The following is a 21,778-nucleotide window of genomic DNA, read 5'->3' as shown; positions in this document are numbered from 1 at the left end:
CAAATGAACACCCTGGCCAGAACAGTAAAGCTCTACAGCCTTTAGAAAGGTTTGATGTTTAGTTATAAAAAAAACAAACACCCAAACTAACCTAAGCTGATCCTGCACTGGAGTAGAGACATGACCTGTTGTTCAAGGATTTTGCTGGCCTGATTTCTATAAGATTATTAACAGACATTTTTAGTAAAGTAATAATCTGGTCTTCCTTCAAATTCTTGTTAGCTGATATGACACACATGCTGATGGACTCAATTACAAGCTCTCTTTTCAGGAGCTTATTTGCAACAATCCATTCCATACACTTATACCACTTGCTCTCGAATCACTGTTTGGTTCACCCAGACCTTACTACTCTTAAGATTTCAGACTACGTTGCTTTTAGGAGTCTTCTTATTCCTAGTCCTCTTACTAGCAACCTGCTGATTCACATTTTTTTCCACCTGTGTGTCAAGACTATCCTCACTTGCTTTGCAAATCAAGGAACATGAAGAAATTACCAAAACCAGAAGAAATTAACTCAAAAGACATCTAGGATGGCTAATTAATTTCATTTTAATGCTCAGTTACTAGCAGTTCAAAAAAAAAGTGATTAAACCAAAAGTTCTGTGTTCCAGAGCATCAGTGTTTTTATCTAGCACACAATTACTTATTAAGACAAAGCACTTTCAGCTACTTTTTTCATCCTCAGGTCTACTGCATTTGGGATTTAACTTGAATTTTATAGTCAACCTGTTCAATTAGCTGTTTTCTCACCATATGTTTTTCACCATTTGCTGCTTCTATTTGTATCCTTTCCAGTTACCCTTTTCAGTAAAGGTTTTCCTGTTCTTCAGAGGGACAGCCAGCTCACAGCAGGTAATCAGTCTTCTCTATTACTTATTTCTAGTATTCTGATCCACAAGCAGGTATTCAGCTTTTGCCATGTATTTTTTAAAAAGCTTTTAACTCTTCAAAGCTGTATATATGAATTCACATGAAGTCTCTATTAGCATGAGTTTTTCCTCAACTGAGTCACTCCGATGTACTCAAATCACTCCTTTGAAACTAGTTTTCTCATTCTCAACCACAAATAAGACTTGGAGAAATAAGAGACAGCCTTCAGCTTTGAGAAAAGTAACTCACTCTGAGTACGTTCATTAATAAGTTATGTTATAACCTGATGTTTAGACATAACTTTAGTGTTGCTTGCTTAAAATTCACTTTAAAAGCTCCATTTTTTCATTTATTTGCAGGGCTGTGAATTCAAGGTAATGACAAATTCTACTCAAGAGAGTAACACCTAATTACTTAGTTTTAATCAGCTAGTGCTTCAGCTATTCTGCCTGCTATAAATCAAGTACACAGAACTTCATTGGCCTTTAAGTCAGGCCCATCACCTACTACCAACTACCTTTCATGATACAGAGGGACAATTACATACATTACACAAAAATTGGCACTTTCTGGACATCATTCTTAAAAGGTTTCAATTCTAGTATGCTCTTCAGAGCCAAGTCTAGAAGTTCCAAAACTGGCATTACTATGCTTTAAGTTCAAAGCAGATGCCAACTTAAGAGGACATGCTTCAAGAGGACACAACTTCAAGAGAACATGCACTGTAAGAGTTAATCTGTAGACACATTGTTGACATGAGTCATGATTTCACAGATCCCACCATATTCCTCCTTCTCCTCCCCTTCTCCCAAGAAATCACCTCTTTTCTCAAATGAGAAGTCTTAGCCAAATTCACTTAGAAGCCCACTTTCATATATTTGACCCTTGCTGCTCTACTCTGAACCTACTTCAACCCTAAGTTGTTGTGGGGGTTTTTTGTTTGTTTGGTTCTTTGTTTTTGTTTGGGGTTTTTTTTGTTTGCTTTTAAGATCAAGGGACTAAAACTGCACAGAGTATTTGAAGAACAGGCAAACAACCTATTTACACATTAGGACAGCATATTCTGTTCTCTTATTCCAACACTTGATTTGCACCCCCCACCCTTTTAAAGACAACTAAGACAGAAAATCATCAGTTCACGCAACTGACCATCACATCACATACTCCAGGCCTTGTTTGCAAGTACACAAATATATAATATTTATAATATATATGAAGTTTACTCCTCCCCTCCACAAAGGAGGCCTCATGGGCATCACTGAACATTTATATACACTTCAGCTTGTTTCATTATTCAATCACTCAGTTTCATAAGGTCCTCCATAAATCTGTGTAATTCATCTTTATCCCAACTTGCTGTCAGGAACAAGTAGTTATGTTTAATTGAGGCATCTCATACTCCAGGAAATGCAATAGACAAGATCCTACTATTCTCCAGCACCACCTAGAACTATAGCTTCCACCATATGAATTCTCTCCAGAAAAAGGTCCTAGCAAGATCGCAGTGACTGCTAACTGAAGGTTTGGTCAGATAAATACCCTCCTACACTTTCTTCCAGACTCCAAACCTGTCCACTCCCTATTTGGAAAAGCAATTTAATGCTATCACAATACCCATCTTTTTTTTTTTTGAGAGACAGAGGAAAATTGGGGGTGGGGCACTAAATATCATAGAAGTCTGAAGAGTTATTGCCCATCGCTCCTGCTTCGTTTAAAAATCTGCACGTTATCAGTGACATAGCAGCATAGTCTCCTCCGCCCATCCACAAACTTGCAAAAACATGGGTTGGTATTCCAGGAGATGCACACCAAGTCTGACAAACAACTTCCCTTCCAAGTTATATGCTTGTTGTTTCAGTACTACCATATAATAAACTTGCCATTACATAGACTAACAGAAGTACAACAAGGCAACTGCAATCAGAATCCAAAAACGCATTACGAAGTGATCAGTATAGGATTTTTGTCATTGCTGTTTGCTGTCTTTCATTATAAGGCAGACAATCCCTGTTCTGGTACATAGCGATAGATACATACACTGCCACACTAATCATAAGGGTAACTGCAATGTGTATCTTGCTAGATTACCTAGAAAGCTTATGTCTATCCCAGAGTATAAATTACTATCAGCAAGACATTCTTCGCTCAATCATTCTGACTTCATCTGTCAGACCCAGGCATTCAGAATGCTCAGGTCCCAGGAATCACTATTTATCAGTACCAGCTCACAGAGAAAAATGCATTCACAGAAAGCCTGTGATGTCTCCAAAGTGTTCAACAGGTCATCTCCAACACAGGTATAAGCTATATTCATCATTTCCAACCAGAATACCTATCAATTACCACAAACACAAGTGAACTCCTAGGTATAGGTTTCTTCATAACACATTTCTCATTGGGAAAGGCAAACAAGCTCTAATATTGATTTAGAGAATAATGATTTATTGTAGGTAAGAGGCAAGGGACCTCTAGAAGCCACCTAGTCCTGCTCAAAGTAGGTCCAGCTATATCAGACTGCTTGGGGACTCATCCAGTCAAGTTTTGAATATCACCATAGAATGAGACTGATTCCTCAACCACTTTGGGCACCTGCTCCAGTGTCTGATGTCCCTCACAGAAGTATTTTTCCCTTGCATCGACTCTGAACTTCCCACACTCCAGCTCGTTCCTATTCCCTTGTGTGCTCCACCTTCTTGACATGCTCCCATCGGGCAGCAATAAAGGCTCCTTCCCTTCTCCAGGCTGATCAAGCCCAGCTCTTGCAGCCTCTCCTCATACACCCTGTGCTCCAGCCCCCCACCAACCTTGTGGCCCACCACTGGGCTCACTCCAGTACCTCAGTGTCTCTCTGGTACTGGGGAGCCCCAAACTGGATACAGTGCTCCAGGACCAAATAGAGGTGAAGGATCCCCTTGCTCAACCTGCTGTCATGCTTAACACAGCCCAAGATGAGGTCACCCTCCTTTGCTGCAAGGACAAACTGCTTGATACATGCTCAATTTGTTGTTCACCAGGACCCCACATCTATGACTGCTAAGCTGCCTTCCAGCCCACTGGACTACAGCCCATGCTGTTGCATGGGGTTATTCCAGTCCAGATGTGGGACTTCACACTTGCCATTGCTGAACTCCATGATGTTCCGGCCAGCCTGTTTCTCCAGCATGTTGAGGTCCCTCAAAGTAGGAGTCCTGCCTCCTAGTGTTATCAACTGTACCCCAGTTTGGTATCATCCACAAACTTACTGAGTGCACTATACCCTGCCTTCCAAGACATGAAATGATATTTGCCCCAGTATCAGTTGACAATTAGCCACCAGTTGGACTCTGTACAACTGAATTCTACCCTTCAAGCCATTCCCAACCACCTATTTTTGTCCTTCATGTGCCTGGAGAAGACCTGGAGGAGGATTTGCTCCATAATCTTTCCAGGGACTGAGGCAAGCCTGACCAGGCTGTAGTTTCCTGGATCCTCCTTTCCTGAAGACAGGTGTGATGTCTGCCTTTTTCCACTCATCAGGAACCTCCCCCAGTCACTATGACTTTTCAAAGGTGACAGAACATGGCATCAGCCAATGCACTCAGCACCCTCAGAAGCATATTTTTTGGTCCATGGTCTTGCATATGTCCAGTGGTTTAAGTACTCTCAAACTGTATCTTCCTCTACTATGGGTTATGCTACATCCCACAGATTCTGCTAGTAGACTCAAGGAACAGGGAAGCCACAGGGCACACCTTACCAGTAAAAAAATCAAAGCAAACACAGGATATTGTACATCTCAGCTTTTTCCATGTCCTTCCTCACTAGCTCCCCTGCCCCACTGAGCAGCGGGCACACATTTTTCTTTTAGTTTTTCTTTTGCCAACAGTGCAGTTACAGCAGTCTTTCCTGTTACCCTTAACATCCCTTACTTGTTCCAGGTGCAGCTGAGCTTGAGCTTTCCCAGCTCTATACCTACACTCTCAGATACTATCTCTATGTTCCTCCTGATTCAACCTTCTGTGGACTGACTTTGTGCATTTGAGGCTCAGTGAGGAATTGCCTGTTCTTCCATGCTGACCTTCTGCCAGACATGTTGGACTTCCTGCACATTACAAGGGACATTTATTGTAGTTTGAAGAGGTTTCTCTTGAAGATCAGACAGCTATTCTTGGCTCATTTGCCCACCAGAACAGTTTCCCCATGAGAACATTACAAGCAGATCCCCAAATAAGGTGAAACCTTTTCTTCTACAGTCCAGGGTTATGGTTCTGCTACCGGTCCCGACCACTTTTCTCAGTATTTCAAACTCCAGTCTCAAACGTACTTCAGCCAGTGTCATTGACTGTTACATTTTCAACTAGTTGTTCTTTGTGTAACAGATGCCAGGGTGGCTCAAATCTCCCAAGAACACCATAGCCTACAATCATGAGGCTTCTTCCAGGTGCCTAAAGGCAGCTTCATCTACTTTTTGAACAGGCCAGCAGTAGCAGACACTTAATGGTGCAACCTGTTTTGGTCTGTCCTCTTAACATCACTCATAAGCTTTTAACTGGCTTGTCACCTGCTCAACAGCAAAACTCCATGCATTCTATCCACTCTTCTGCAGAGCACTACCTTTCTCACCTTCCCAGATTGCCTTTCCTGAAAGGCACGATCCAGCTAATTGCACTACTCCAGTCATGCAAGCTATCCCACCACATTGCCAGAATCCCAATGAGGTCATAAGTCTGCAGTTGTGCACAGTCTTCATTTGTGCTGCCTTCACAGTGGGAGGGGAAAAAAAGTCTCCCATCATGTCTCCCTCGGACACTTCTTTATTGCTCCTCATGTCTTCTCTTCAGAAGAGAGAAAAATCTGAGGACATCCCAACATACCTAGTTTAAAGCCCTCCTCACAAGTTAACAACACTATCGGAAAAGAGACTCCCATATTACTTTGTCAGATAGACCCTGATTCTGGCTTAGCAGTTCTTGTTCCTCACAGACAGCTCAGTGGTCAGAGAAGTCAAAGTCCTACCTTCAACAGCAGCCAGATGCATTCACTCCTACCCAAGTCTTTCTGCCTCATTGGATAGGCACCTAGGTTGTAGGCTTGCACTCATGTCCTTCACCTTTGCCCTCGGTTCTTTAGTCATTCTTGATAACACTCAGGGTTACCCTTGGCAGAATCATTGGTGACCATAGGGATATATGCAAAACATAGCAGTCAAGAGAGCAGACTTAGTGTCTCTGTAATATCCTGGATCCAATGGCCCTGAAAGGGGGAAAGATCTCAAGACATTAAATCAGGTCAGCGGATGGGGTGCTTCCAAACCTCACAGGAAACTCTGATAACTATCACCCTCCTTTTTCTTTCCAACAATACTAGGTCCTTCACACAAAACAGGAGACTATTAAGATGCACAGAACTAGGTGCAAACATATGATGAAACCACTAAGCAATACGAATGTCCTCCATCTGATAATTAAAAGTGCTAAGATTACAATTTTAGGTACTCCCCCGGCAGTACGAATACCAGCTAGTAGCCAATAAGTTAATAAGCTTTCTTAAATAGGGAAAAAAAAAAAGCTCTGTCACAAAATCTCTCAGTTAACACCTTTTGGAAAGACAGTCAAGGTACCACTATGCTGATGGGCATAGCAGACACCGCTGAATGCATGACCTATGGAACTAGCAAACCAAAATCTGATCCTGCATGTTACCAAAAACAATAGCTGAGACATCTTCATACGCAAGTCCTTCTGCCATTAGTTCAAGTAGAATATTACATAAAGGTCCAGAAATGAAAAAAAAACAAAACCAAAAACAAAAACCAACCCACCTGTTTTTCTTTCTCAGTTTCATTTAAAGTAGCAAATGTTTCAGTGCCTAGCACAGTTATAACCCTACACTGCAACTAAGGGAATCCTACAGCAGAAATCTTCCAGGCAGTAACATTGTATTAAACTAGTTGGGCTGAGCTGTAATTGCTGAAGTCTTAGGGATTGTGAATTAATTCCTGATCCTTCAGGCATTTCCCAGTATTTACACCAGGCAGCACAAGCAAGCTGCCTAATATGTAGATTCTGTCATCCAGAATCTACATATTAACTGTAAGACTGCATGACACACTTCTGGAATGACAGTCAACTCAGCTGGCTATAAGATGCAATAAAGATCTAAATCAAGAATTAGTGCATTTCCATGCCTATATTTATAAGCATGTGCAGTACTACAGCAGCACTTAATTATTTTGTTATACAGTAACTTAATTTTCCACACCTATGTACCTTCTGTTCTTCCCATGCTACACTGCACTTCTCAGACTGCATTTCTCCATACATTATTAACAATAGCTTAAGTTTGCCTTAATTTATGGACTTCGAGAAACAATTAACCATCAATTTCACAATTACTGTTTAACTTTACGTTCAAACAGAAGGTCTAATAAAAAGTGATCATGTTTAAGTTAAGTTTCCTAGAACTAAGCCGTATTTTACCTACTCAAAAGTAGGGGTAGAGGGAGAAGGATTTCTGAGCTGTTCAGTCAATAATGGCCAATAAAGTCAAAGTGAAGAGCACACAGATTGCTCTCCTTTGTCTTAGGCAAGCAAGTTCATTCAGTATAAACACAAGATAGGTTAACAAATCAACAAAAATCCCAAACAACTTTTAACACAGAAATGCTGGCTGGTATTGACAAGCTGGAACGATGGCCATTAAAGATGTGTCATATTGAAAAGCAGTGTCTACAAAATTCTTATTAAACTTAACCAAGTATGAAGTTTTAAGCACAAATAACATCTCCTGACTTAGGGTAATAAAAAAACCCCCAACAATTACGTAGGGCATTTCAGCCATTTTAGGGGGAACAAGACCAACGGAAAAATACTGTTATATTAACATGTTTAATTGTCTTTAATAGGATATTACTTTTACATAAGAAGATTAAAGCAAAAATTTAAGTCAAGCAGAAATGGACATCATACAACTTTGAATGGAGAAAGGAACATGGCACACTCAGAGAGATTGCCCACTGCATTTGGTGTTGTGAGTATACACAGTCCTTACAGAAAGCTCATGGATAAGCTAGCAAAAAATTCTGTACAAGCAAAAATTCTGAATTTCTTAAAATAAGCACCCAGGTATCAGGATTTTGGGGTGTTTGGGTTTTGGTTTTTTTGTGAAAATAATTTTAAGGAAGGAACTGAAATTCTGCTAAGCGTACAGCAACAGTTTTAAGCATTCAGTATTTCCTGCCCCTACAACTGTACCTCCTATACTGAAATAAGAAAACCATTAAAAACTGGTCGGGAACACTGATGTGTGACATCCTAGATAAAGGAACAGACCTTCAATCCCTAGGAAAGCCCCTATTCCCTTAAGCAGGCCACTCCTCCACTTTTTATATGTTGTCTTCCCACTGTCTTCCAATTCTTCCCACGAGGAAGAACTGAGGTCTGGGGGAGGAGAAGGGAGGTTGTCCTTCGCACTACGTAAAGTAGCAAAGCCTCAAGTTCAGGAAGACAGCTAAACATTAACTTCACATTTTCAATTACTTGTAAAGTGTGAATGTTATCTGCCAATATTTCACAACTGCACCCATACTTTTGAAGTATAGTATGCACCTAAAATACTGTGTTCAGTTTTGTGCCCCTCACTAACAAGAAAGAGACTGAGGTGCTGGAGTGTGTCCAGAGAAGGGCAAGGAAGCTGGTGAAGGGTCTAGAGCACAAGTCTGATGAGGAGCAGCTGAGGGAACTGGGGTTGTTTAGCCCAGAGGAAAGGAGGCTGAGGGGAGACCTTCTCGCTCTCTCCAACTACCTGAAAGGAGGCTGTAGCAAGGTGGGGGTCAGTCTCTTCTCCCAGGTAACAAGCGACAGGACGAGAGGAAATGGCCTCAAGTTGCGCCGGGGAGGTTTCGATTCGATGTTAGGAACAATTTCTTCAGTGAAAGGGTTGTCAAGCATTGGAACAGGCTGCCCAGGGAAGCGTTGGAGTCACCATCCCTGGAGGTATTTAAAAGACGTGTAGACATGGTGCTTAGGGATGTGGTTCAGTGGTGGACTTGGCAGTGCTAGGTTAACGGTTGGACTCAATCTTAAAGGTCTTTTCCAGCCTAAACATTTCTACGATTCTATGATAAAATGAACATATTTTGTCAGGAGCAGCAAATCATGAAATACGATGCCTAAATCTCAGCTGTCCCTGACAAGATGTGATGAGTTACCCGTTACATTACAAAGTTATGTGGATGCCTGCTGCCCCCTGCATTGCTGACACTGCAGGCTTTTTTTTTAGCTCTTAAAGCCACCCTCCGCTGCAAGCTATTCCAGGCAGTTAACTCTCTTTGTCCAGGAACTGCATCAGGACAGTAAGCCTAGGTAACCGATAGCCAAGCATATTAACGCTGTATAATAGCTGCTCTATTTCCTGCCAAACTGCATTTTCGGTATTTGTCACACTGCCACTCAGCTCTGTGCTGTAAGGGACTGGTTTTACCGGCTACTTATTGACGTAACAGAAGACATGCAGGCAAGTCTTTCTTTAAGAGATTCTCTTAAAGTTATTACTTATGTTAAGAGTTAACAATGGGATCCAATTTTAAAGTAAGCTTTTAGCAATCAAATTCCTTTACAGGAAAATCTTGTTTCAGATTTTACTTAGGTATTTTAATCTTAATAGAAAAAGACTTCCAACCACTTCTACTTTTCTTCCAGGGATAGCAACTACAGTATACTAGCTCCTGCCTACCCATGCACAAAATGAGGCTCATTTAGACTGAAAGGGACTTCTGGAGGTTATCCAATCCAATCCCCAACTGAAGGCAGGGCCAACTTTGTAGTCAGATCAGGTTGCTCAGGGTCATACCATAGTCAGGTTCTGAATATTTTCAAGGACAGAGATTCCACAACCTGTTTCAGTGCTTCATTCGCTGTGTGGGAAAACATACTGCTAACACGTTATTAGAATTTGCCTTGTTGTAGCTTGTGTCTGTTGCCTCTTATCCTTTCTTTGTGCATATCTAAGGAGAGCCTGTCTTCATTTTCTCTCTCACCTCCTACTAAACAGTCATAGCCAACAATTAGAATCCCCTGCTTCAGACTTTTCTTTGCTGAAAGCTGAACAAACTCACTTCTCAGACCCTCTTCATGCATCACGTGCTGCTGACTCCTCATCTTAGTGGCCTTCCACAGACACCTCAGCACCTGCCTCATACTTGGGAGCACAAAACTGGGCACAGTACTCCCGATGCAGTCTCACAAGCTCTGAATAGTAGAGAATAATTGCTTCCTTCAACTGACTGACCATGTCCAGTATGCTCTTCACCTTTTACACCACAAAGGCACATGCTGACCTGCAAGGGCCCCTAGGTTCTTTCCTGTAAAGCTGCTTTTCACCACTTAGCACCACATCTATGCTGCTGCATGGGGTCATTCCGCCTCAGAAAGACTTGGTATTTGCTTTTGTTGAATTTCATGAAGTTTCTGCCAGCTATTTCTCCAGCCTGCAGATGTCCCACTCAATTAGCGCTAGTCTCCAGCATATCAATTGCCCCTTACAATCTGGTAGCATCCACAAACTTTCTGAAAGTGTATTACTGACCTGGAAAAGGGGTTGAAATGCAGACAAACTGCCCCTGCACTGATCCTTAAAGGCATGCCACCAGTAACAAGCCTCCAGGTGGACTTTGTACAGCTGATCAGAACCTTCTGAGTCCAGCAGTACACACAATTTTTCACCCACTTAATAATCCACTTACCTAAACCATATCTCACCAGTTTGGCTACAAGGACTTTTTAGGAAATGTTAAAAGCCTCTCAAGGTTAATAACACTCATTGCCCTTCCTTTGTCCACAGCCTTGTCCTATGCACTTACAACAATCAATTCAGGACCTCTTTTCAGAGCAGTCTCAAATTGTGGAGACGCAACTCCTTTTCCTCACTTACTTCAGTTTTCACCTTATTTCCAGTCACATCAATTTATCACACCTAAACCATGCCTCTTGAGTCTTGGAAAACACAGCTGTACAGTAGCTCTCAAAATACCTCACCAAAGGAACTTTCACTAACAGTTCCATAGAGCCCCATAGTCCTCACCTCCTTCTGTAAGGCAGAACATTCTCAGTAGAATCTTTAAAAGATCTTACATGAAGCTTACACAAAACTATTTCTCAACAACAGATTACATTCTGATTTGTCAGAAGGTAACATAAGTTATTACATATTCATGTGAAAACACCGATGCATCGACAGTGGTAATTAATCTGGTTATAGTCAAAAGCCTTACTATTTTACAGCCATTGAACTTAACAGTTGTCTTATACATATAGAATCACAGAATGGTTTGGGTTGGAAGGGACCTTAAAGATAGTCTAGTTCCAACTCCCTGCCATATAAGCTATGCACAGAGGCTTGAACTACCTCTGATACCACAAACTGCTGAAACACAGCTACGCAGAACTTAGTATACTCTTCCTATACAGGATATCCTGGATAAATGGGTACATTGCACTTGCTAGTTACCTGAGGTAGACTATTTTATGCTACCTCAGCTACCAACACCACAGTGAAACTTTCAACAGGATGCATTTAAATCTCCTAAGAAGTGATTAATGGTATGGTCACAACCATCAAATTCTCATGGCTGATTTCTTTAGATCTGTAGTGCCTCTTTAAATGTTGAAGTACTGTAATTAAGTCATAACAACATTACTTCTGTTTCAGGAAAGTTTACCTTTTGAAGTAAAAAATGCATCGAGTGTTTAAAGCACAGGAGTAGCATCACTGGTGAAGGGCCGAGCAGTGGGTTTTTATAATGCAAATATTATCAATGTTTACAAATATGTTCAAAAATTGAATTAAGCTTAACAGCTCTTGATCTTTGCTTCTCTGACCTCTCGTAATAATCTTTAGCAGAGTTGAGTAAGTATATTTTTATTGTGGCAAGGGCCAATGGGTGATGTAGAAGAAATTAAAGAAGGAATTTGGGGAAAAAAGATTGTCTCAAGTTAAAACAAGTGAAAAGTTTTGCCCCCTCAGTTACCATGTTATTGTGAAGAAGTTCCTTGCATTTGATGTAATTTAACTTATGCTTGACTAAGCTTACTATTGTCCTACCAGATTATGTACACTGAAAAGAAAGTAAGTAAAGCTAGTTACCCAACTTGAACATAATCTCAACTTTTTCACATTCTATCTCCAGCATCCCTTCATCCAATAGGCTGTTCTTAAGTGTGCTTGTCCCAACAATAATCAATTTTCAGCTTAACCATATGCAGCATGGGTGGTATTGCAAATAAAAAAGAAGCAAGAGAAGTGGGCAAAGAATACCCACGCAAAACAGGATTAAGAAAAATTTAAGTCAAACACTAATTTGTAAACTTCTAACTCAAGGGCTAGTGAAAATAGCAGATCCAAAAGTAACTAATAAGTTCATTAAGCTAGCTCAGTTTGTTTCTTCCACTCATCTGTAAGCATATCAGCTATGGAGACCTGTTTGACTAGCCTTTACTCACCTTTTAACAAATATGGTTTCTTGGCAGGAGATTGCCATTTCAATGACTTCAAATTCTGCATGTGCCACTGCATTAGAGTGATAGCACTAGCACCTTCTAAGTATTTAAACCAACAGTCACTTAAGGAAAACATTCTGTTCAAACTAATCTCAGGAAGATACTAAGGACAAGTTTAAAAACTATGATCACGTTATACCAGCCTTGACTAATAGAAAAGGAGAAAACAATGATCCCCTGTAGACATACAGAGGTATCTTAAATGCCAGATAATGAAAATCTGATGGGGGGTGGGGGGGGCGCAGAGGAATCAGCAAGAGCCATTTGCTGCTGTAGGTAATCCTAGTACACCAGCCAACTCAAGACAAGCTACATTTGACTAGCCTTCATGTTGAGAATGCAAAAACATGCTATTTTAAGGTATTACAAAATTAAAATTGCTTTTACTTCTGCACACTACTTGAAAAACAACTGAAGCAAAAATATTGAACAGAAAAATGCAGTAGTGATTAAAGAGGATAGTCTGGAAGCTTGTTACTTTTCACCACCTGAACTAATAGTGACCTTCTTGACAACATGCTGGTGTTAAACTTTACCTGTTTAGTTCCTCACACTTGGGAAAACACAGGTAAAAGGATAGAGGACAGAGACTGAAGTTTCAAGACTTTGAAAGTTTTTTTTATTCTTGCTGCTAATTTTATTCTATTGGCAACTCATGGATAGAAAGACCAATTTTTGAGTTCACATTTCAAACAGTCCTAAGTCTAAAAGTTAATTAACTGAAAAGAACAAGGAGAAAAATAACTCTTGAAGCATTCATCTACTGGACAATTTAAAAAAGAGTTTGGTTTGTTTGGTGTTTTACTATGACTTGGAAGTTGTTGTGCCATGCCTTGAAGCTCTTCACCATTGTTCTAAATTGTGTAGTAAGCAACTACTGGCCTAGCTTTTCCAGAACCAAGATAAATACGGGCCATGAGCCCCCTCAAGAAGTCTTACTCATACATACCTACACCTCATTTTAACCCACTACTTTACACCTTCACTGTCTTCTCACATCCCAGGGAGTAAGACAAGCTCTCACCTAACAGCTTTTCATCGCTCCTTACTTTATAGACAGAAACACAATAATCATCTTCCCTGACATTGTCTTTACTACATGTTTCACTGTTTAATTGCTTCTCATCTATTTCCTTACGTTTTATCCACATTCAGCTATTCCCACCTTTTCTTAGCTATTCTGGGGATTTCTTACCATACTTACATGATACCTCTTACCATGCCTCTTTTTGAGGCAATCCATCTGCTTTCTAACCAGGAATAGAGAACAGTGTTAATGACCCCTTTACCTGTAACAAAGAAGTTTGACCAACCTATCTCATGCCTAAGCCAATAATTCATCATCTTCTCCACCTTCTCAATAAAAATACATTACTGCATTTCAAATAGCTATGATCTGAGGCACCGAATGCAACTGTCCTTCAAATAAGAACATTTCAAAGATCTTGTTTTAGATAGGCTAAGTCTACCAAAAAACCCCATACAAACACCCCCGTAGAACCATAGAATGGTTTGGGTTAGAAGGTACCTTTAAAGATCATATACACCACCTCCTCTTCAAACAACAGCAACAAAAACCAACAAGACATCACATAACAAAACAATAATAATTATATAATTGCACCTATAGCTATTCTTCACATAACTAAGAAAATCTGACCATTCAGTTAGTATTCAATTATCAGGTCCCTAAGAAAACTCCTCACAGGAACTTCTGCATTCATATCTATATACCAGTCAGTATAGCGGTCATCAGTATTAAAAAAAATGTTCAAATAATCCTAATTCAATACAACACATTCACTCAAAGTTGGAAACAAGAAGTACAAGTACAAACACAAACCATGCTAGAGTGAAGTAATTTGTCATCACACAGCTCATCTTTGAGAAGCAATGTACCAGGACTCCAGAGCAAGCAGGCAACACAAGCAATCTCAGCACTCTCACTTCTTTGCAGACTTATCTAACCAGTCTGTAGCCACACGTTCTGATAAAGAACTCTGTTTGGACAAAGCTGTATTCAAGCACGGGACAGCAGGTTAAGCTACCTCCACAGCAACAATGTGGTGTAACATGGGACGGAAAGTAATAACTCTTCAAGTTTATTGCTCTTCAACAGATAACCAAATCAATGCTAAAAAAGGACATTTACTAACAGCACTGCAGGTAGTTGGCACTTAGCAAGATCACCTTCTACCAGTTTGTATACCAGATTTTGTATTTCTCTTTCCCTACTTCCATTCACTACTGATTTTATTTTTAAAAATTGAGATTTAGACTTTTGATTCTACAGCTTCTAACTCAATTTTTCCTTTGAGTTCCACAAATCCTACTCACTAACCCCACACACTGCTTACTCAAGCAATACACCCCCAATTCCTTTTCCCTTTTCACAGCAGGTGCATTTACATCTGTTATTTTGCATACCTGAAAAGCTCTACCACCAGCACCTGAAGGGTAATCAGCTGGTACAGATGCTCTGTAAAGGCAACATATTTTTGCTTTACAGATGCTCTGTAAAGGCAACATCTTCTCCTGCAACAGAACAGTCCTTCATCTCCCAGTATCATCGTGTGAGCAATACTACATAAAGGGGGTGGGAAAGAACAACCAAAGAGATTTGACCATATTTCTAAAAAGGATACTTAATTCTGTAACCTTACAAGAAATAAATGCTGCTAGAGCCTTCTTTTGTTCAATATAAAACAATCTTCATATTCCAGGACATAAAATTAAGTTCTTTAAGGAGGCATGAGAGAAACACATTGTTTAAATCAAGAAACTGTTCAGCCTTTATGTAGCACAAGTCGCTAAACAGCCATCAGAATTCTTTTCCAATACTCAAAGCATTCAGATCTTAACAACTCAAATAACATTACACTTCACTGCCATATATATGGGAGCTCTTGCACACCACAAGCCAAAATCTTAGTTGGGTTAGTTGGCATCCTCACTTTTCATTCATCCTAAAATTTATGATTACTGTAACCTGCTTTCACCCTGTCCATGCAAGTTTTATAACCACTTCTTTCAGAGCAACTCCAACTCGTACTATTTCCATGCAATGCTCCAGATAAATTGAAACTGTCTTGTCTAAAATTTAAATAGAAGAATTATAACCCTACACAATATATTTTATTAAAATGTTAGCATCTACATTTTGTTATTTTGTACTTATTTTACATGAGCACCACAGTTTAACAGTGATAGCAAACACAACAGACCTACCACAACGAAACAGATCCATGAACTGTTCCAACACAGCATACCGCATATTATATTGAATTATCCTGAAGTACAGGCTTACACTTCTGGCTTCGCTTTTTGCTAATTATCAAACAATCTAGGTTTAGCTATTTGAAATTACTCTGTTATTTCTACCAGTGCAGTTGCTCTGTTTCTTCACAGGAAATACACTTTCTACAGGAAAACAATTGTGGGAAATTTCAGGGTCAAAAAAAAAAGTAATCTAAAACCTAAGATACCGACGAAAACCCATCTTCCCCTGCTTCTTACCTCACAGTCCAAAAGTCACTAGTAGTTTATTAAGTTTCCCCTTTTATGCATAGATTATGCATCAAAACTTTGCACTTGAAAACAAACATTATTTCAACACTACATTCCCACTTTTCGCAGATGTTCTGAAGTGTTATCAGTCAAGTTCATATACACCAAAAGGAATCCAGGAAGACTGACATCCGAATTACACTCATCAAGACTAAAATAGTAAGCCACCGCATGACATGGCACACGGATGCTCTTAACTTCATTGTTACTATTATCTTCACATTTACATGTAAAAATAGCTTGGCAAGGTTATGTCAAATCTCCAACTTCACCTTTTTAAACGGAAAAGAGCAGAAATCACCCTGAACAAAGGGAGAGGAAAAAAAACTGCTAGTGCAAGAAGTTTGCCAGCCCTTTGAAAACTAAGTCTTCAAGCCTTAAGGTTTTGAAATGTGGCACCTTCTTAACATTGAAGAAGTTGATTTACACAAATAAAGCCAAATACTGTCTAATAAGTGTGTTATCAACTAGGAGCTCCGAAGTTTTATGCATGGGAAATTAAACTGTTGGATGTATTTTAAAGAGGAAGAAAAACAGGTCTTTAACACGTTTTAAAACATCCAGCCAAGTAGCATGCAAGAAGGCAATAGACCTTGTTTCAGTTATTTCAACAGCAACTTAGTTTAATGCTGATGATCTATTAAAAAAAAAATAAGACAGCCGTCAACTGAGAGACTTAATCCTGTAGCCAGGACATACTCTATGCAACACAAAAAAATTTCTGCATAAGCAATTCAACTTTTAGACTGCTTCAGTAACTTATAGTTCATCTTCTCTAAAGAAGCATCCCAGTAATCTCTGGCTAAGGAGACGGTCACCTAGTCCCACAGACCTCTTGTGCTGTAACAACTATTGCAGTTATTCAGCTTGACTAGGACCAAATCTGTCCTTTTGACAAAATTTATGTGAGCACACTAGCTCTCAGTGAATTGAAACAGTAACAGGTTAACCATCAGAACAAGGAATGACGGTGAACTACTCTTAGTCCTCCGAAATAAATCCTATGCACAGGAGCACCGACCGTTCTGTCTTTCCCATAGTTGCCTTTCTTTAGGGACAGCTCGAACATATGCAATTTAACAGGGTTCTCTTTCAGCAATTTCATGTGTTTAAGCTTAAATTAGTAATAATCATCTTTTCTGAAAGCGACATCATTGCCAGAGGGGGGAGACTATTACATGCAAGAGCACAATCTTACAGCAGCAGTGCCTCAGCTCCCTCCCTGAAAAGCATTTCTCAGATACTATACAACTGCTTTATGGTGGCATGGCTTGCAAGTTCCTCAGTATTTTTATCACATGAGCCTCCAGAGACTACCTCCTCTAACTTGTTCCTCCTTCCTTCAAGAGGGAAAGGACACGGTGTATCCTATAATAAAATATCCTTGCCAACTATTCATTACTGCATTGGGAATACAACAGCAGGATGATGGTTTTCGATGTGCTCTTGCCCAAGTCTACTTTTTCCCCCCTCATCTTCCACTGCTGTAAAAATGACAGTACACACACTACATTGCATGCAGTAAAATAAATAAATAAATAAACCAAATCCTGCTCTGATTGAGTTTCCAACTGCTACGTCGCTTGCTTGTTTTCCACAGGAAAAAGCACGGGGGGGTGGTGGGGTGGTGGTGCTGGTATTTTCCTACGAGTGGTCACGTCAGGCCGGGCGGGGCCCCCGCCCCGCAGAGCCCCCAGCAGCCGCTGCTCAGGATGAGGGTGATGCAGAGTACACAAATCCATTCTCACAAGAGGAGATAAGCGATCTAAAACCATAAGCCTACAGTAACTAGCACCGATTTCACCCTAATTGAGAGGAAACAACGATGCAAGCCAACAGCAGCAGAAGCAAAGAGCGCACTCTTCCTCCCCCGAAGTACCCCCGGAGAACACGAAGACCCACCCTTCTGTCCTTCCCACTGACCAGAGCGGGGGGGAGACAGCCGTGAATTTCCGCAAACAAGCGAAAGCCCGCCGTTCAGGACGGGAATTCCGGCGGATAACCTGCCGCCCGCCGAGGGGGAAGCCCCAGCCCCGCCACCGGACCAGCGGCGGATAAACTTCCCCCGCTGCCCCGCCCCGGGCTGCGGCCACCCCAGCCGGGCGACGCGGCGCCGACCGCCCAAGAAACTTCGCGGAGGCGCACGGCGGGGCGGCTCCCGCCCCCGGACCCCGCGGCAAGCGAACCCAACGGCCGGCACAACGGCCCGGCCCGCCCCACCGCGGCCTCCCGGGACGCCCGGCACCCTCTCCTACCGGCGAGGCCAGCGGCGGCCTCCAGGCGTGTGCGCGTCCCGGCGCCGGCGCTTGCGGGGGGTTTCTCGGGGAGAAGGCGGGGGAAAGCGCCCGGGGTCTCGCCGGCGCGGTGCGGGCTGCGGCTCCGACCCCCCTCCTCCCCAGTCGCTCCCGGGGGAAGCTTCCGCGATCCCGGCCACGTCCCACCCGCCTTCCCCGGCCGCAGGGCGGCCGGCAGGCAACCGCCACCCCGCCCCGCCGGGCGCGCACACAAAGTTTCCCCCAACTCGGCCGAGTCCCCCGGCGCTGCCGGGGCTCGGGTTTCTCTCCTCCTCCTCCTCCTCCACCCGCCCCCTCGCCCTGCCCCGGCCGCCAACGGGAAAAAGTTTCACTTACTGCAGCAGAAGCGAGAGAAAACCAGCCCCAGCAGCCCCAGCCCCGGTCCGAGAGGCACCGCCGAGCGGAGCCGCCGCCGCTGCCACCACCACCACCGGCGGGAGGCACCGCCGCCGGCCGCTGGAAAAAGTTCCCGGCGGGCGGGAGAAGCCGGCGAAGGGGGGACACCAGCGGCAGCCTCCGCAGCGGCTTCGGCCCCTGCCATGCTCCGGGCTCGGCTCCCAGTCGCCGCCGCTACGGCGCCCGCTCGCTCCCGCTCCCCGACCAGCCGCCGCCTCCCGCACCGGGTGCGTGTGTCACTGAGCGGGGAGGCGCTGCCTGCCGCTCCCCGCCCTCCTCAGAGCGGGCCACACCACCCCGCCGCGGGGAGGGGGGGGAGAGGGAGGCGTGTGCCGTGCGCGTCTACCTCGCCCCCCGCCCCCCCGCCCTTTCCACTCGCCCCGGGGCAAGTCGCCTCGCCCCCCGCCTCTCCCGGCCCGCTCTGTAGACTCGCAGACGCGCCCGCGCACCGGGGGGTTCCCCTTGGCAACGCGAGCGGCGCGGGAAGCTGGTGGGAGGGGGTGCCACAGTGTCCTCCCCCGGGGGGCTGTTGGTACGTCCCGCCCCGCCCCTCCCCGCCCCCGCCCCGCCCGCCACCGCCCCGAGCGTGGTCGGGGGCGCCGCGCGCCCCGGCGGCCCGGCCTGACTCACCGCCCGCCCCCGCTCCCGCCCGCTCCCCCTGCGGCTCCTGCCTCCCCCGGCAGCCTCCCCGGCCTCCTCCGCCTCTCCCGGCCCGCCTCGCCCCTGCGGGGAAGGGAGGCTCCGCCACGCGTCCTCCCAGCCGCTGTCCGGCGCACGCCGGCCGCGGGCCCCGCTGAGGCAGCGGGAAGCCGGCGGGAGAGGGGGGCCGTGCGGCCGAGGGATCCCGCGCGGCCGGGCCGGGCCGGGCCGGGCCGGGCCGGGCGGCGGTTGCCCCGCGGCCTGGGGACCGGTCAGCAGCGCATGCCCCGGGCGCGGTCCCGCGGGGGACGGCGGGGGACTGGCCACAACCGCTCTGCCGGGCGCGGTCACGGGCGTTCCCGTTCGCCCGGCCGCCGGGAGGGGCAGTCGGGGCCGCTCCCGGGCGGCGCGGGGGGCCGGCCGGCGCGGCTCCCTCCTCGGCGGGACGGCCCGTTTCCTCCTCCGCGGGGGCGCTCGCCCGCTGCGGGGCCGCTCGCCCGCTGCGGGGCCGGGACGCAGCGGATCCTGCGCTGGGCCGCTGGCAGCGGGCGCTCGGCTTTGGCCCCGTGGTTTTACCAACAGTAAGCTTTCCCTCATCGCTTCCTCTGCTGTTGGCAAACCCCTCGTGAGGGGCGTGTAATGTGCTACCCGATCACCACCGGGGTGCCGGGCAGGGGCACCCGTTTCCACAGCACCTCCCAAGGTGGCTTGTGTAGGCTTCTCGGCAGCCTAAGGCGAGCATCGAGCGTGCGGGTACAAAAAGATGCGGACCCCCTCCTAAGCCCGCAAGAGATGACTGTATCCAAAGGCAGACTCTGGCAGAGCTGAGGGGTCTGAAACCATCTGGGAGCAGTGTGAGCCCTGCGCAGAAATCACCGAGGAATACCAAATATAGCCCTGTGCAGCCCTTGCAGAGGGGCCTGCAGGGGTGCCGGGGGCAGCAGGGAGGGTTTCTGTCACGCTAACGCCTGCAGCGAGTCTTGGCTGTGGCACAGCACGTAGCTTTACTCTGGGTAAGACTGTCATCGATGAGGGCAGAGCTGCTCCGGAGGGAGCGATGGTGCCCCAGCCAGAGGCAGAGACCAATGCTGTAAGTAAGGTGGCAGGGGAAGGTGGCTGCTCTCAGGGTGAAGAGGGGATTCATGCCTTTGCCCAAGGTCCCAGGAGTCCAGCTGAGGGCTGTCTCGGAATTAGAGCAGGCTGTAACCAGGTCACAAAATTAAAGGTCACTTTTCTAGGAAATACGGTTTCTTTGCTGCATCTCAGCACTGATCGGAACGTCAGTGTTGTGGGCACAATGTCAATGGATGTATCCCCAAATCAGATTTTCAATAGCAAAATACAGAAGCTGAAAGAATTGCATTGAGAGTCTTGCTTCTTTACAATCTAGGTGTGCTTTTGCATTTCAGATGCACTATCCTTGCAAAACTTCAAGGAAAATAATTGAATAGCTGTACATACCATACCTGCAGCTGAGACATCTACTGGGAGCAGGTTCCATATAAGCCCTACCTTTTCCGCAATACAGTGTAATATTTGATAATTTCCTTCAATGGTGGGCATGAACAGCAACTTCTCTCAAAGCTACGCATGGCTAAGTTTATCAGATGCTCACAAGAGCATGTTCATCCGGTCTTCAGCTACGCTGAATGTTTGCCAATTAACTGGCCTCATTAATTTGTGACTGTGAAACAAAACAGAATTCAGGCGAAGAGTTACTAGAGGCAGACTGCTAGCTGTGATGGATATCCGATGTTCATCAACATTTTGCTGTGCAAACCAACATAACTGAGAGGACTCTCAAAGTTTTGTGAAATCAATGTAATTCCGCAAGTCTAATCCTCAGCTAGTACAAAACTGTTCTCATGCCAGTTTGCTCTGGGACTGGGACTCAGGATTGCTCAGGTGGCACAGAGGATCTTGTCCAAAGTAGGTAAACAGATTTGTACGACAGTTTGTTTAAAGGACAAAAAGAGGTTTTCCCACCCTGGTAATACTTTTGAAGCCTGGTCCTTTACTCTGTTGTTAGACTCTTTGCCGTTTTGATTCCGTGGAAACCAATATATTCCACCATGCCAATAAACCTGGATAAATATAATACTGAATTAGTCATTAGAGCCCAATTCTTATTTATGCTAAGAGCCTTTTTACATGGGAAAATTGATGAGCATAATTGTAGCAGAATAATTTATACTGGTATGGCTTTGCTGATGTAATATTCCAGGTAGATGTTTTAATTGGGTGCAATTATTCCATTTCCCTGTATAGGCGAGTCCTATATAGATAAATCCCCTTTTATAGTTAACAGTCGAAGCAAATTACATCTCATAATTACATTTACACCAAGTTTAAGGCACTCGTAGGATGGGCAGGAAATATAATGGGGCCATAGTGTAATTGAGAGTGCAACCCTTAAAATCCTATTTGTGACAACTATAATCAAATTGTCATCTGCTTTAATATTTTCATTTCTTC

At 44.3% G+C, this 21,778-nt stretch overlaps 1 protein-coding gene across 2 annotated transcripts in view; it reads right to left on the bottom strand.

Annotated features, from left to right (window-relative positions):
* NECTIN3 (nectin cell adhesion molecule 3) overlaps positions 1-18,934 on the bottom strand; it is a 70,131-nt gene extending 51,197 nt beyond the window's left edge. Inside the window, exon 1 of one of the 2 annotated variants that reach the window (XM_072884779.1) lies at positions 18,605-18,934. In XM_072884779.1, coding sequence (XP_072740880.1) covers positions 18,605-18,809 — 205 coding nt within the window. In that variant the 5' untranslated portion in view covers positions 18,810-18,934. The remainder of the gene's footprint in view (positions 1-18,604) is intronic. The other variant, XM_072884771.1, reaches the window with a different exon arrangement.
* Positions 18,935-21,778: the final 2,844 nt, after the last annotated feature.

Source organism: Ciconia boyciana, chromosome 1 (assembly GCF_034638445.1).
Source record: "Ciconia boyciana chromosome 1, ASM3463844v1, whole genome shotgun sequence".
Lineage (NCBI taxonomy): Eukaryota > Metazoa > Chordata > Aves > Ciconiiformes > Ciconiidae > Ciconia > Ciconia boyciana.
The sequence above is the reverse complement of the archived record's forward strand: the minus strand, read 5'-3'. Positions and strand labels throughout refer to the sequence as shown.